This window comes from Engystomops pustulosus, chromosome 4 (genome assembly GCF_040894005.1).
Source record: "Engystomops pustulosus chromosome 4, aEngPut4.maternal, whole genome shotgun sequence".
Classification (NCBI taxonomy): Eukaryota; Metazoa; Chordata; class Amphibia; order Anura; family Leptodactylidae; genus Engystomops; species Engystomops pustulosus.
In genome coordinates, this window is record NC_092414.1 from 22,805,907 (window position 1) to 22,822,405 (window position 16,499).

Here is a 16,499-nt window from a genome sequence, read left to right on the forward strand (position 1 = left end):
GACAAAGGACGTCAGCGGGTGCGGGTCACAAGTCTGAAGCAATGTCTTTCAACGCCGCTGCAGTTTCTCCTGTTCCTGCGATTAGCCTAAAGAGAAGGCAGAAACGGTTAATTATCACTTTTGTCTTCTCCTTTTTTCACTGCATAGCACTCATTAGCACTTTGCAGTGAAAGCAGGAGTTTTATGGGGTCTGCAAGGGCTAATCAGAGCAACTGGGTCAGATCAGACCCAATACAAACTGGGCATTTGCCCAGGACCCCCTGTGCTATAGGGGCAGCCTGCATGTAAACTTTTGTGGGCAGAGGATGTATTGCTCTTTGGTTGAATTCCCGGGTGAAGATGCTTCTCATCTATCTGTCTAGTTATCTATCTTTACACTAAATCCATTTTTACACTATAAAAAAAACTACCATAGTCTCCCCGCTTGCCAAAGACTATACATATCATATATCAAAATAACCATTACACACACCAGAGAATTAATATAATTGCCATTTTGAGTTAATTTAAAGGAAAGCTACCACCACGGATCTAACTATTAAGGTAGATTTGGTGGCAGGTTCCTCTAATGTAGAGTAGTATAGCCCTTTTTAGGGCTAATTCTTTTGTGGCCAATAACTTTATACATTTTAATTACCCCAAAATTCAGATTTTCTAAAGAGGCTACTGAGGCGTGGAGTAGCCGAAGCTGAGGCTACGCGGCGCGGTTACTTCACACCCCTGTAGCCTCTTGCGTTCCGCCTACACTGACATCTTCAGTGCGCAGCTCCTGGTAGCCACGCGCACTCTTCTGCGAAGCTGGGTTCCGTGTGAATGCACAGTCTCTGCTCAGAAGCCGGAGCTTCTGCGCGTGCGCAGAACCCAGCTTCACAGACAGGTGCGCGCAGCTACCAGGAGCTGCACGCTGAAGATGTTGGGGTAGGCGGAACGCAAGAGGCTACTAGGGCGTGGAGTAGCCGCACCGTGTAGCCCCAGCTCAGACTACTACACGCCCCAGTAGCCTCGTTAGAAAATTTGAACATTGGGGAAACAAAAATCTATAAAAGTTATGGGCCACAAAAGAATTACTAGTCTACATTGGAGGAACCTGCCACCGGATCTACCTTCATAGGTAGATCCGTGGTGGTAGGTTTCCTTTAACCCTTACGGGACTCTTTTGGCCTTGAGGACGCGGCCCCATTTTTCAAATCTGGCCTGTGTCACTATAAGTGGTTATAGCTTTGGAACGCTATGAGATATCCAAGGGATTTTGAGATTGTTTTCTCGTGACACATTGTACTTCAAATTAGTTTAAAAATTTGGATGAAATCCTTTGTGTTTAGTTATGAAAAAAAAAGGAGGCAGCAATGCCGAAGGGATTATGACAGGAGGATGTCCTAAGCCGTTCAGGAGATATGTCGATTTCCATGCCTGGTCAATTGTGCTTACCTTTGGATCACCTGGCACCTTCCCGTTACTCCCCTGCGTGTCCCGCTCTGGAGTATGAGGTCCTATTCCGATCCTTTACTGCGTGGTACTTTTAACCTTTCTTCCCATTTCCAAGATGGCCACGCCGTACCTCTCACGCATGCGCGCACTCTGGATGTGGATTGGTGCACGGCATTGTGATGGACTGACATATGTTCATTGTGACTGAACCAACAGAAGGACTTTGTCACATGAATTATCAAGTACATATATATTTTTATGCTGTATATCCCTGCTTTAATATTTGTTTCACTATGCACTTAGCACTTTGTTACACATAGCAAGTACGCTCCTTTGATTGATATGGACTCGGGAGAGTCGTCACGGGTATATAGGGTTAAAGCAAGGGAGCTCTGAATTTTGCACTTTATAATGTAATGGATATATTCGATACTTATCACAAACGCGTCATTTATGTATTACATTGATTTTTTAATGTGTTATGTATTTTTATAAATGTAATTTTATCTTGCACAGTTGTTGGTAATCACCACACCCCTATTTAAGTCAGCTGACTTTCTGCTCAGAATGCTTGATAATGCCTTGATTGAATTGGCAAAACGTCGCACTATTATGGTGGAATAAAACTTTGTTCTTCAGTGGAATTTCCACTTCTCAATTGTCTACTACTGGATACCCCATATGTGGTGGTGACCTGCTGTATGGGCGCACGGCCAGGCATAGAAGGGAAGGAGGCGCCATGTGCTATGTCACATTGTACAGGCTATAATTTTTCTTTTTTTTTTATTGTGGACCTATAGGGGCTTATTTCTTTTGCCACATGAGATGCACTTTTCTGGTATGTAATTTTGGGGCATCTATAGCTAATTGGTGAAATTTTATTAACTCTTTGTTGGTGGAGGAAATGAAAATCATCAATTTTTAGGAAAATTTTTATGTGGTTTTTTTTTTGGCCGTTAACTATACCATAAAAATAGTATATTATTTTTATTCTATGGGTCGCCACGATTACGAAAATACCTCATTTATATAGATTTTTTTTCCCATTTTTACTGAATAAAAAGTAATTTGGCAAAAATGTTGTTCATTTTAGCATCAGCGTCTTTCATATGCATAACTTTTTTATTTTTCGCCTCACAAATCTGTTTAAGGGCTCATTTTTTGCGAGGAGGATTGTTCTTTTCAGTGGTCTTCTTTTAGAGTGCGCAACATTTTTTAAATCACTTTTTAGAGCATTTTTATAGGGTATTAATTAAAAATTTAAAAATTTTTTTTACAGGGTTCACTTTGCGGATCTAATAACGATTCTGTTATGCAGATTGATATGGACGCAGCAATACCAGATATGTGTGGGTTTTGTGTATTTTATTCAATTGTACTGAATAAAAACTAATGTGGAGAAAATCTTATTCATTTTAGCATCACCATCTTTTCATATGCATAACTTTTTTTATTTTTCGGCTGACAAATCTGATTAGGGGCTTATTTTTTTGCTAGAAGAGTTGTTCTTTTTAGTGGGCTTATTTTAGAGTGTATTTTATTCAATTGTACTGAATAAAAACCAATTTGGAGAAAATCTTGTTCATTTTAGCATTTTAGCCGGTGCCAGAAGCAGGACGTTATAGCGCGTCCCCGTGCGCTTAGCATCTAGCCGCAGAAACGTACTATAACGTCTTGGTGCGCCTAGGCGTTAAAAAAATGTATACAAAGATAGAACAAAGATAGAACAAAGATAGACCAATAAGACCAATAAGTTTAAAAATTTGCCAAAAACCACCCAAGACCTGTTGGGTAAATTTGGGACCTAAACCAACTACAGGTCAGTATCGCCCCGTGGTTTAGGATATAAAAATCTACTAGAATAAATGCTGCTCATGGAGATAAATGTAAAGTTTTTTTTAGACATAATTAGATGTGAGTCCGATTGGACGAGGAACATCGGACTCACATCTGAAGGATCCCATGAAGGCACCACATGTAATGATGCCAGGATAATACTCTGACCCCATTGCGCATGCACTGTGACTACAGCGCGGGTGTACTACGTGGCGCCAAAGGAAACGGGGAAGAAAGTGAATATAAAGTTTATTTTTATATACAGACACTTAGAAAAAAAAATCATACAGGGCGATCTGGGACAATAACGCCACTGGTCTGTGGGTAGTTTAGTGGCTTAAATTTCTCTGACAGGTTCCCTTTAAAGCCCTGGTCAGAAAAGGGTTAACCTAATAATATTTAGATTTTCGTTTTAAATATACCCAACCCCTTAGGGAAAAAGCCACTCCCATTTTGCTACTCTTTGTAGATTATAAATCTTTATACATTTACTACATCTCATAGATCCTCAGTGTCATGACAGAACTAGGGTGATACTGCAATGTCACGTGGTCACCGCTGCTCCTCCAAACCATAGAGTCTGGCGCATGCGCGAACCTGTTACCATAGAGACGCGGCTGTGGTAGCAGCTGGGTGGGTTACTACTTCCGCTTCCGGTAATGCTGCGGCGTGGATTGAGTGTATTGAGAGATCATTGGTTCCCGGCTCCGCTGCTACTGAGGAGGGAGATGGCGAAGAGCAAGTTCGAGTACGTGAGGGAGTTCGAGGTGCAGGACACGTGTCTACACAACTGCTGGGTGGTGGTGAGGGTGGACGGCAGGAACTTCCACAGGTGAGGAGGTCATGTGACCCGCTGTCAGGAGACACGTGGGTGGCGGTGCAGGCGTCCTGTGTGATGATGAGGCAGAACAAGATCGGATCAGTTGTCACCATCTTCACTTATTCTATTTCACAACTCACTCACTTGTATGAAATTGAACATAAATACAACTTTTGACATCACCAGTTCACTCCCCCATAGTGATGTCAGTTTGCAGCAGGCAGTAAGTGAGGGGCTCACATTATTTTCTGTCCATAAAGTAGATGCCTGATACAATGGGGTGCCCCCACCCATCACTGTGAAGATTAGTAAATAGTGTGACAGCACAAACCTCCCCTTCAGCTGTATTCATACAACTGACACAGGGCCCCCCCCATCTTTGTGTCCCTTTTGATCACATATTTTCACCTGTTTTGTAAAGATGGAATATTTATGCAGAAATGGTTCAGAAACTCTCCATTGATTGGAGATCTTGTTAAATTTGGGTGATATAGACTGATAATGTATTAGACTTGGACTAAATCTCATTAGAAGGTGTGTATAGAGGTAGAGCATAGTCACAGGATATTCCATCTATATTTGGGGATTCCAATCTTTGAAACATAATGACAGATCACTGAGAATGCAAAAGGTGCTGCATTGAAGCAGTGGTATGATTTCTTTACGTAAAGGTCCAACACTCGCTTGCAGGATTACTGGACAGCATCTATAAGCTCAGTTCAGCAGTTCTAGATCCAGAACCGGTAAATCTGGGAAGCCTGTTTGGGCAGCTGACCATGATCTATCCCTGTATAGTGATGTCCTGGCACCTGCAGTTTAAGAAGACCCACCGTGATTCCTGCTAGGGGTCAGCTATACAGGCAAAATCATGATAATTGTAACCCTCTATGGGGTCCAAGGGCTAAGACTCCTGCCAATTATTGAGTGATTGCATATCCTACTGATATACAATAACCTTATTAGATTTAAAATAACCTTTAAAGGACTTCTAATCACCTCCTTTTTCAGTATATTTTAGAATGGCTGCATTTAGTAGAAATTTTTTTTTTTTTTTTTTTTTTTTAAATGAGCCTCCTCTGACAAGTAATATATTCACGCCCCCGGCCCGACTGGAACTTCCTACCGATTGTTCAAAGAGCTGGTCAATATCTCTCTCACTGCAATTTTCGTGCAATGCGTAATCGTACCATTCACTTCGCCGCCTGGCAGGGATCTAAACACTCTGTAAGTGGGGCCCACGGGCTTTGCAGAGCACCCCAGGCTCATTTGAATAGATATACTGAAAGAAGATTACAGCAAAGGGGGACAGGACCGGGAGGTGAGTAATAATCATCTACCTTCAGGGAATTTCACGGTATGTCCTTTAAAGTGAACCTGTCAGTAGATTTGGGACCCCTAAACCACCAGTGAACCCCCGGCCGCCCTTACTTTGACAACTTGGTGGACACATGTATGGTCAAAAGGTATGCATGAAGGTATGCTGGAGATTTTGAGGCTCCAAACCTATTGAAAAGTTCAGTCTTCACTTCAATGGGGGGGGGGGGGGGGAGCTGATAACATGAGCAGATAACATTTGATCTCCACAGTCCAGTGTGTTGTCACCCTTATGGTATAGAACAGTGATGGCAAACCTTTTAGACACTGACTGCCAAAACTACAACCAAAGCCCACGTATTTTTTTGCAAAGTGCCAATGCGACAATTTAAGCAGTAACTTATTACTCCCTGCTCTTTCACAGGTTTAAATTGTATAGGCACCTGAGGACACCAATACAGTAGAAAGAAGGAGAAGAAGTTTGGATTATCATTGTAGCTTCCTTCTAGGGTCCTGGGCTGCCTGGGACTGCAAGCGGCCTTGAGTCCTGTCTGGCAAACCCTGCCATAGGGAGATGGCAAGGGTGCCCATATAGAGGGCTCTGAGTGCCACCTCTGGCACGCGTGCCATAGGTTCGCCACCACTGGTATAGAACTTCGAGTATTCATAATCCTGATGGAGAACATGGATTCAGCAAGATCATAGATTTTGTGTCTCTCTAGAGTCCATGAGCAGCTTCATCTTTGCATATTTCCTCCACATATTTCCCCATTTCTTTTCTCCCACAGGTTCTCGGATCAGCACAATTTCACCAAACCCAATGATCCCCGGGCTCTGCTCCTCATGAACCACTGCGCAAAGAATGTGATGGATGATATTAAAGACATCTGCCTGGCATATGGGCAAAGTGACGAGTACAGCTTTGTCTTCCACAAGAAATCTAATTGGTACAAGAGGCGGGCAAGGTGAGTGAACAACCTTCCATCATATAGTGTCTTTAAGCCGATATGCTGAAATCTCTTAGGGCTCATTCAGAAGGGCGTTTCTGCAAAAATTAAATATTTATTCACCAAACGGCGTTACAGAGGCAACGGTTCAACCAAATGTGAGTGTTTTTCAAGCATCAGAGTTCTGCTGCTCTTTCACTCAGTCTATTACATGTGGATCTACAGTGACGTGCACCCACCACAACCAGCTGATTGTAACGATTGGATTGCTGTCCTATCTTGGCTTCTTTGATCTCCAGGGAAGAATCTGTAGGTGCATACATTTCCTTTCCTGGCCGTACGCGTTAGAGTAATTCAAGGTTTCATGGTCTGACCACAGCAGGAGCCAAAGGTGTTTGGCACTTTCACCACCTGGTTATAGAAATAAGTCACGATAAAGGCATCCCACTGACTAGATATAAATGGTCTTTTTGTAGCAATATGACACTACTATTAAGCTTTCTCAAGAATGGGCAATAATAGATCAGGTTATATGATAAAAATATTAAAGGGAGTTTGTCCGTCAGATAGGTCCTTATTAGGAATCTCACATCCTGCACCCTTGTTAGTCTATTCAGTGAAGGCGTTATGTTATTCCAGTACTGGCGCAGATCTCTTCCTTGTGCAGTGGTCTTCCATCATTCCTATATTGATGACCAAATGTAAAGATAGGTTCTATCAAAGTCCTTGAGGGGTATGTATCATTGCAGTTATGTTGGGTTTCTGACTTACAAGTGTCTCAGTATTGTTGCTTCTGCTGATTTGCTCCCCACTTTTTACCTCCGACAACTTTCTCCACATTTATCCTGTGACTCCAGATGTGGGAGACAGATTTATGAGGTTCAGCTTTCAAAAAAATTGCAAATTTAGGCACAGATCCGCTCCAATCCCTTTCTGATTTAGGAAAAACATAAGAACTGGTTGTGTGAAATTTGCCAATTTTTATCTCTGTAGACGTAACAAATCAAGTATGGCTAAATCACTGATACAACAGACTAAAAATCTAGGGTAGGATGATCAATTTCCCCCTTGTAATATTTGGGCATTCTCAATGTACCCATGAACTCTTACCTAACACGCCCTATGGACTGTATGAAGCTAAACTGTAGGTTCAGATTTACTAAAGTGATTTTTTTTTTCTTTCTCCCTTCTGTTTGTAAGCAAGTTTATGACGCACGTGGTTTCCCAGTTTGCCTCCAGTTACGTCTTCTATTGGAAGGAATTCTTTCCGGATCAACCGATCCTTTATCCTCCGGGATTCGATGGAAGAGTTGTACTGTATCCCAGTATCCAGAACCTGAAGGATTACCTCAGCTGGAGACAAGCGGATTGTAAGGGAATATAATAACCAGAACCATATCCTGTGAATGAGCTGAATGTCTTAGCTGCACATTATAGTGCCGGTCCTATGTCTTTGTGGCTCGGGAAGTCTCTTCTCCTGCCATCAGTGCGTGAACGGATTTTACGCGCTGATGACAAACGGGCCCCAGAAAGACTGTAGATATGTTATGTGTGAGCTGAGAAAGTACAAGACCAACAGGATGGCATGTCACAGGAGTATATCGGGGAAGAAATGGGAACCCCCCTCAAGCTTTCACCTCCTTCACCTGATACATGGAAATCCTCACAGATTCCCCCCTAAGGCCTGTGTTATCTTGGATTTCCAGAACCCTTATTAGATTGTTACAAATCACTAACTTTACTAAAAACTGTAAATGAAATGTTAGAAAATACTATAGTTTTTACCTGCTTGCTTTGTACAATTGAAAACCGCGCCATTTGCAGGCTTAAAAAAAAAAACCCTCCACGAGCAACGCTGGTTTTGTATCGCAGTATAACAATATATAGCGTTGCTGTTGATCTCTGGGGGACAGTATCAATAGTGACTTACTAAAAGTACTAATTTTCTTAGTTTTGGCAATTAAAATCTGTGACACATTTGGCAAACTTGACGTTGTAATTAACCCATTCCTGGGAATGCACTTTAATTGACTGATTCCTGTATTTCCACAGGCCACATCAACAACTTGTACAACACAGTGTTCTGGGCTCTGGTGCAGAAGGGAGGGTTAACGCCAGCACAGGCACAGGAGCGGCTGAAGGTAAGTCATAGTAATGTCAAATATTGTATCTAGCCATGCTCAAAGGACAGGCCAACTCAAATGCATTACTGGTTGAAAATGTAACTCCAATATTCACTTTGGATGGACGGCAGGCGCCCATGTGCTGGATATGCGGTTACTCAGATTGTAAAGTTTTGGCCCTGGTCAGTGGAAAATACAATACAATACAATACATGACTGACCAAATTCAGCGGATTATTAACAACCATTCACAGATCTCTACAGTTCAAACATTATGGGCATGAGAGATGACTGAAGTCTTATTGTAGGTGGTGATGCACATCAGCTGTGGACAAACTAGCTATTCCTTCCTAATGCCCTGATACATGTAGTTTAATCGCAAGTAAGAACCATCACTATAATGGGAACCTTTCCTTCTGCCTTGTATATTTCTAGGCATTGCATGTAAGACTGGCTTCTGTCCTTTCTGTAGCCCAGTGTTGCATGTAATCCATCACATAATCATCGCATTAGTCATCTGCAGTATGCAGGAGTGTTACATTCTCTTTTCACGATTACTCATATTCCTTCTACAGGGAACACTTTCCGGAGATAAGAATGAAATATTGTATTCTGAGTTTGACATCAACTACAACAATGAGTCTGTAATGTACAGAAAAGGATCCATCGTCATATGGAGTAAGGTATGATAGTGACGTACATCACACTGATAGTATGTGGTTAGGTTCATGAGGATTTAGTCACACTTTAGGGTCTGTTAAAAAATTCCTGGATTACACATGACAAGAAATGCACATTCTGCACAGCTGTTCTTAAGGCTAAACATCTGGCCATTGCTACTTTATCAATGGAGGACATGATGCTAGTGTGATAGGACCGGCATAGAACTCCCTGGCAGCACCGCCGCCTGCTGGATAGATTAGGAGGCCAGAGCCTCCATGAAATATTAAAAATATACTGAAATATCTAGTGCAGTTGGAGAGGCGAGGTTTACATAATCCATTAAAAAAATCATTTTTCCCCCTCTCACCACGACAGCACCCAACCAGAGAGAGGGATCCGCCTCCAGGGACAGGAAACCCAGACTTCAAATTCTGCGGTACGCCCCACCTCCTTCAGTGGTTTCCTGTCCCTGACGGGGGATCCAGTGAGTCTCGGTGAGGCTCAGGAGTCGCGGTGAAAGGGGGGAATGGGAGTCCCAGGTACCCCCAGGTGGCTGCACAGGTCCCCCGCCGAGGCTTACCGGAGGGTGGTCACTCGGCGGCGGTGGAGAGGTGAATGCTGCGAGGTGCAGCGCAGTCTGTGGGTGCGGGCGGACTCCGGCATGCCTCCGATCCGGAGTGGAGGCGTGTGTGGAAGGGCGGCTGAGCGCTGGCTTCTTCCTCCCCGCGGTGGTCTTCTCCAAAATGGCGCCGACTCCACTTCCGGTGAGGACCGTAAGTGACGCGCCGCCCAGCGTCCACATGGGAGATGACGTCAGAGGCGGGAATTTTAAAAGGAGATCCCACACAGGAGTCCTGTGTGTTGTTTCTAGCACCCACAGCCAGCCACAGGAGTTGCTCCAGTCGTGGATGAAACGGAGCTGTATCCTCACCACTGAATAAGATGAGTTCTAATGAAGGTGGTAGAGAGTCGGTGGACACCGCTACGGTAAAGTTTGAGTAGGGGGATAGTCCGCTGATTGGTGAGTGTGGCCTTACCATGCCTTTAAACTGGTTCTGATGATGTCTTATGTGATTCTTATTTTAGAGGGAAGAATCTCGTAAGGGGAAAGCCACTGTAAAGTCTAAGCATCATGCATGTAGAATCTGTGGAGATAATCTGCCTGACTCTTATTTAAAACCTAACTGACCAGTGTGTTCAGCGCCTGTTAGCACAAGAGCAGTCGACCTTGTTTGAATCCATGCGTATGCTAATCCAGCAGGAAGTACGTAGTTCTGTGCAAGAAATAAGGAGATCCCTCAGGTCAGAGAATTCCCCAGGCACTTCCAGGCAGCTTGAAGATTCTGGCCCTAGTTCGGGAGAATCATCTGAGTCAGAAGAGGAGGACAGGTCAGGCAGACCCCTGTTTCCTATAGAGGATATTGATCATCTGGTGAAATTAGTAAGATCAACTATGGAGTTAGAAGATGAAAAGGAAGAACGCTCTGTAACAGACGTTATGTTCCAGGGTCTAGGAGAAAAGAAGAGAAAGGTTTTTCCTATCCATGAGAATATTTCCTCCCTTATCCAGGCAGAATGGCGCAAAGCGGACAAAAAGGTTTTTATCCCTAGAGCTATGAAGCGGAAGTATCCCTTTCCTGAGAAGGAGACAGAGATTTGGGACAAGGCGCCGAAGGTAGATGTTGCCGTTTCTAAAGTGTCTAGAAAGAGTGCGCTTCCAGTTGAGGATTCAGGTGTGCTTAAAGATCCTATGGATAAAAAGGCAGATGGCTTCTTAAGGCGTTCCTGGGAGGCAGCAGCGGGCGCATTCAAACCCAACGTCGCGGCTACATGCGTCTCTAGGTCTCTTTTTGTTTGGCTTTCCCAGCTGGAGGAGAAGATTAAGGCTGGTGCATCCAGGTCACATCTTATCTCGGAGGTTACCACTGCACAGAAAGCCTCTGCCTTCTTAGCCGATGCCTCGGTGGACGCCTTAAGGTTATCAGCAAGATCGGTAGCCTTATCTAATTCTGCCAGAAGGGCCTTATGGCTGAAAAACTGGACAGGTGACCTTCCATCTAAAAGTCATCTGTGTAGTATTCCCTGTGAGGGGGAATTCTTGTTTGGGTCTGCACTAGACAACATCTTGGAAAAGGCAGCTGACAGGAAGAGAGGTTTTCCTAGTACAAGGCCTCAAGAGAGGAAGTTTTTTCGCCCCTCAAGGCGATTTAGATCTCCTCAGAGATCCGGAGACAAGAAAGAGGGGTGGCGACCCTCTAGGAGGTCTAAGGGATTCATGTTTTCCCGGCCTCAGGATTCCAGTAAACGTCCCGGTCAGCAATGACGCCAGGGGTCCTGTGGGGGGAAGGCTCTCCCTGTTCAAGGAGGAGTGGAGCAAGATTTCAGGGAGCAAGTGGATTTTGGGGATCATACAAGATGGCCTAAAATTACCTTTTCTATCCCCTCCCCCACAGCGTTTCAAGATAACCTCAGTGGCCGGAAGAGCAGAAAGACAGGCTCTGGAGACCGAAGTAAGATCCTTACTGAGAAAGGAGGTGCTACGGCGGGTGCCACTGCAGGATCGAGGGACAGGATTTTATTCAACCCTGTTCCTTATAAAGAAACCGGATGGCACATTCCGGACCATTATAAATTTAAGACCACTAAACTGCTACCTACAGGTGGAAAAATTCAAGATGGAATCGATAAAGTCAACCGTAAACCTGCTCTTTCAGGATTGTTTTATGGCTTCCATAGACTTAGCGGATGCATATTACCACGTCCCTATTCATCCGGACAGTCAGAGATTCCTGAGAGTGGCGGTGATGATGGAGGGCAAGATAGAGCACCTCCAATTCAGAGCTCTACCCTTTGGAGTGGCGATAGCACCGAGAGTTTTCACAAAACTAATATCAGAAGTGGGAGCCTACATACGAAGATATCAGGGCACCTTTGTGCCATATCTAGACGACTTCCTGCTGATCGCAGGTTCGGCAGAGAAGTTGCAGACCTTCATAAGGGTGGTGATGAAGATCCTACATCGCCTGGGCTGGATGATAAATTTGAAAAAGTCCTCCCTTACTCCGGCCAGATCAAAGATATTTCTCGGCATCACATTAGATTCCACTCAGCAGAAATCTTTTCTTCCTCAGGACAAGGTGGTGAAGATTGTAGCCTCAGTGGAAAAGCTGTACAGACAGCCATCCCCTACCATAAGGGACATTATGAGGACTCTGGGTCTCTTTACAGCGGCAATTCCAGCGGTGCTCTGGGCGATGTATCACGCAAGGCCCTTACAGCTCTTCATGTTGGAAAACTGGAGGGGGGACCAGTCCTCCTTGGACCAGAGGATTACACTTCCCCAACAGATCCTGGATTCCCTGAGATGGTGGCTAAGAGAAGAGAACCTCCAGGCAGGCAGGCCTTGGAGAGAGGAGAACCCCCTATCCATGATTACGGATGCGAGCTCTACGGGTTGGGGAGCTCAGGTCAGGGGACTCTTGTTCCAGGGGGCATGGAACGAGGAATCCAGGAAGAAGTCCTCAAATTACAGAGAATTAGAAGCCATCCTGCAGGCAATCAGACGGGCTCTGCCGATGATTCGGGGGACAGACCTGAAGATTGCCTCGGACAATGTCACAGCGGTGGCGTTCGTGAATCGCCAGGGGGGTACCCGAAGCGGGTCCTTAATGAACCTCTCGCATCAGATTCTACACCTGGCGGAAGCCAATCTAAGATCAATATCGGCGGTTCATATAAGGGGCAAGGACAATCTGCAGGCAGACTTCCTAAGCCGTCATCTCTTACGTCAGGGAGAGTGGTCCCTGAATCGGAGGGTGTTCTCCAAGATAACCAGACTCTGGGGTCAACCAGAGGTAGATTTATTCGCCACAAGAAAGAACAGACAGGTCAGGCTCTTCTGCTCCCTAGACCCGAGAGACCAATCCTTAAGTTTGGATGCCTTCTCAATCAAGTGGAACTTCAGCCTAGCCTATGCATTTCCACCCCTGTCTATTCTCCCGAGGGTTCTGAAGAAGATACGACAAGACCAGGCCAGAGTTATTCTTATAGCCCCCTTCTGGCCCAGGAGGGCATGGTTCTCAGTACTGAGAGATCTATCGATATCAGACCCTTGGATCCTCCCAGAGAATCACGATCTCCTCTCCCAGGGCCCAGTATTCCACCCGCAGATTGCGAACCTCCATCTGACGGCCTGGAATTTGAGAGGCGCATCTTGAGGGGAAAAGGCCTCTCGGACAAGGTAATTACAACCCTGCAGAGGAGCAGAAAGGTAGTTACCTCTAGGATCTATTTTAGGGTCTGGAGAATATTCTCAGATTTTTGTTCTCCAGATAACATAGACTTAGCTCATCCAAATATAGCTAAGATATTAGATTTCCTGCAAGCAGGATTAGATAAGGGCCTAAAACCTGCCACCCTTAAAGTTCAGATCTCTGCCCTTAGCTCCCTGTTTGAGTCCCCTTTAGCCTCTCATCCCTGGATATCTCGGTTCATAAAGGCGGCATCTCGTATGACCCCCTTTAGGAGATGTACGGTGCCCCCCTGGGACCTCACTCTGGTATTAAATTATCTGATAAGAGATCCCTTTGAGCCCCTGGAGTCTTGTTCACTAAAATGGTTGACCATTAAAGTTGTATTTTTGGTAGCAATCACTTCAGCCCGTAGGGTGGGAGAGATATCTTCTCTATCATGTAGAGCGCCTTTTCTCAAGATCTTGGATGACAGAGTAGTTCTGATGACAGACCCGGCCTTTTTACCAAAGGTAGTCTCTAGATTCCATAGATCCCAGGAGATCAGGCTCCCATCCTTCTGCAGTAACCCTTCTACGGATAGGGAAAGGGAGTTTAACAAATTAGATGTTAAAAGGGCCATTGAGCTATATTTGGATAGGACTAAAGATTGGAGAAAATCTGATAGTCTTTTTGTTCTTTTTGGTGGCAAGAATAGGGGGCAGAAGGCCTCAGCGGTAGTTATAGCTAGATGGATTAGGCAAGCCATTAGCTCCGCTTATGTAGCAGCCGGTCAGCCGATACCAGAAGGTCTAAAAGCCCATTCCACTAGAGCAGTTTCTTCCTCATGGGCAGAATTTAGAGAGGTGTCGGTTAATCAGATTTGTCAGGCTGCCACCTGGTCTTCTCCACACACTTTCTATAGGCACTATAGGCTAAATGTAGCAGGTGCACAGGAACTTTCCTTTGGGCGAAGGGTTCTTTCTTCGGTTATCCCTCCCTAAAGTTTTCATCTATGTTATTCTCTCTGGTTGGGTGCTGTCGTGGTGAGAGGGGGAAACCGGTAATTACTCACCGGTAATTGTGTTTCCTTGAACCACGACAGCACCCTGGGTATTCCCTCCCTTGTAAATTCTTTTCACACTTGGGTGTTCAGTGTTATGTGTGTGTCACAGAGGTGTGAGATTCTCTCATTGAAAGTGATACTGAATGATACGGTGGTCAGAATTAATCGAGAACATTAAGTCCCATACAGTCTCTGTAATCCACTGAAGGAGGTGGGGCGTACCGCAGAATTTGAAGTCTGGGTTTCCTGTCCCTGGAGGCGGATCCCTCTCTCTGGTTGGGTGCTGTCGTGGTTCAAGGAAACACAATTACCGGTGAGTAATTACCGGTTTCCCCATCTAGGACATAGCATCACTGTGTTATCTTTGGTGCATGGGTCAGTACAATTACGGTGTTACCAAATGTTCTGCAAAGAAGTTCTGCCGCTTCAGTCTTGTATTTTTTACAGCCTTTCTAGGGTGATTTATAGCACCTACTCCACACTTTTGTGCTAAGCTGGTTCCCAGCATCCCCTAGCGGAGCATCAGTGAGCTATAAGGTGGCCTTAAAGGGCATCTACCACCAGGATGAAAGACTGTATGCAAATGAGCCTGATGGGCTCCAAGCTCCATTAACACCTATGGAGCACCTCAGGTTAGTTTGCTTACAGTCCTTCATCCTGGTGGTAGATGTCCTTTAAGTGGCTAACCCTTAGGGTTCTTGCACATCGGTGTTGTTTTTCATATCCATAGTTCAGTGATTTCCACAGATGCCTCACAAAGCCATTGATTTCACACACAAAAAAAAACACTGATGGGGCTGAGAAACCAGGGGCTTTGTTAAACCTTCAGTTTCTCTTGTGGGCAAAATGCAACGGAAGTGGAGCAAACACACCAATGTGAAACCACCCTCTCTCCCTGACCGACGGTGATAGCAGTTATTGATTCTGATCTGGATAAGAGCATAAAGACCAGCAGTTGTTAAAACCTCCCCCTAGCAGAGATGAAAGGATCACCAGGGAATGGAGGACTGTATTGGCAGCGCTGTAACCTGGTACAGGAAAAGCCAATGGAGTTAACTTGTCTTACTAAATACTCTTCCATTTTACCATCTTAGGTGAATGAAATTAGCAAGAAAATGATAAAGCTACCACATGAAGCAGAGGAGAAGGAGGTAGAGGTGTGCAGAGTGCGGAACAAGCCCATCGTCCTACACTGTGATGTCATTAGCGACACGTTTTGGGAGGAACATCCAGAGGTTTTATCTAGTGAAAGTTGATGATATTGTCTGCAAATCCAGGCATGGACCAAAGAGGTGTTCTTCAGCTGTGACCAACAGAATAGATGAACCGTCAACTAAACCCAGGTTCATCAAGACCAACTAAAGAACAGGTTTTTTTGGAAAGTATTTCTATAGGCCTTCCCCTGAACCATTGGCTCTAAGGGGGAGAAGAGTCTCCACCACCAGCTCCTATAGTAGCCTCTTTCTTCCCATTCAGAACAAAACTTGCATATGTATGAGTGAGGTGGGGAAATCACAGTCCAGACTGCTATTCAATGTGTATGGCCACAAGCTGCTATTTTAACTGTAAACTATTTAATGAGATTGTTTTATTGTATATTTTTAAACTGAGAACTAGTTATAATAAAATGTTTTTCTTTAAACAACATCTATTTTATTCACTTTTACAAGGAGTGGGTATAACCGGTGGGCATCGTGGTCTGATTGCTATACAAGTGTATACAATGCACATAGGTGTTTTGTTGGGTTTTTTTTTTTTGTATACACCAGAAACTACAAATGAAGATTGATGTGAGGAGGAGGAGGAGGGCTGTGTTCAAAATGGGCCACACAATGCTGCCATGTGTAGTAAGATTCTTACCATGGATATACATTTCTGGCTCAATCTGCCTTTCCTTGTAGGTTTTGATGCAGATTTTGCTCAAGGAAAAAAAAGTGAAAGTTCATTCTTATCAAGCGAGCATGAACCTACAGGTTCAGAGGAAATCAAAGCATAGCCATGGAGTAATTACTTCTATTGTGGCCCAAAAATGTGCAAGGTTTCCAATTGCTCTCTATCAAACGTAGGGTGCTG

At 44.5% G+C, this 16,499-nt stretch overlaps 1 protein-coding gene across 3 annotated transcripts; it reads left to right on the forward strand.

The window, feature by feature from the left end:
* Positions 1 to 3,854: 3,854 nt before the first annotated feature.
* On the forward strand, positions 3,855 to 16,037 carry THG1L (tRNA-histidine guanylyltransferase 1 like). Of its 3 annotated transcripts, XM_072145492.1 has the most exons (6): positions 3,855 to 4,096; positions 6,187 to 6,363; positions 7,546 to 7,715; positions 8,398 to 8,486; positions 9,044 to 9,151; positions 15,521 to 16,037. In XM_072145492.1, the coding sequence occupies exons 1-6, from the start codon at positions 3,924 to 3,926 to the stop codon at positions 15,680 to 15,682; spliced, it is 879 nt and encodes a 292-aa protein (XP_072001593.1). In that variant the 5' UTR covers positions 3,855 to 3,923; the 3' UTR covers positions 15,683 to 16,037. The 3 variants fall into 3 exon arrangements, with proteins under 3 accessions (XP_072001593.1, XP_072001594.1, XP_072001595.1); XM_072145493.1 differs by lacking the exon at positions 3,855 to 4,096 and having other exon boundaries at positions 6,224 to 6,363; positions 7,550 to 7,715; XM_072145494.1 differs by lacking the exon at positions 3,855 to 4,096 and having other exon boundaries at positions 6,297 to 6,354; positions 7,632 to 7,715.
* Positions 16,038 to 16,499: the final 462 nt, after the last annotated feature.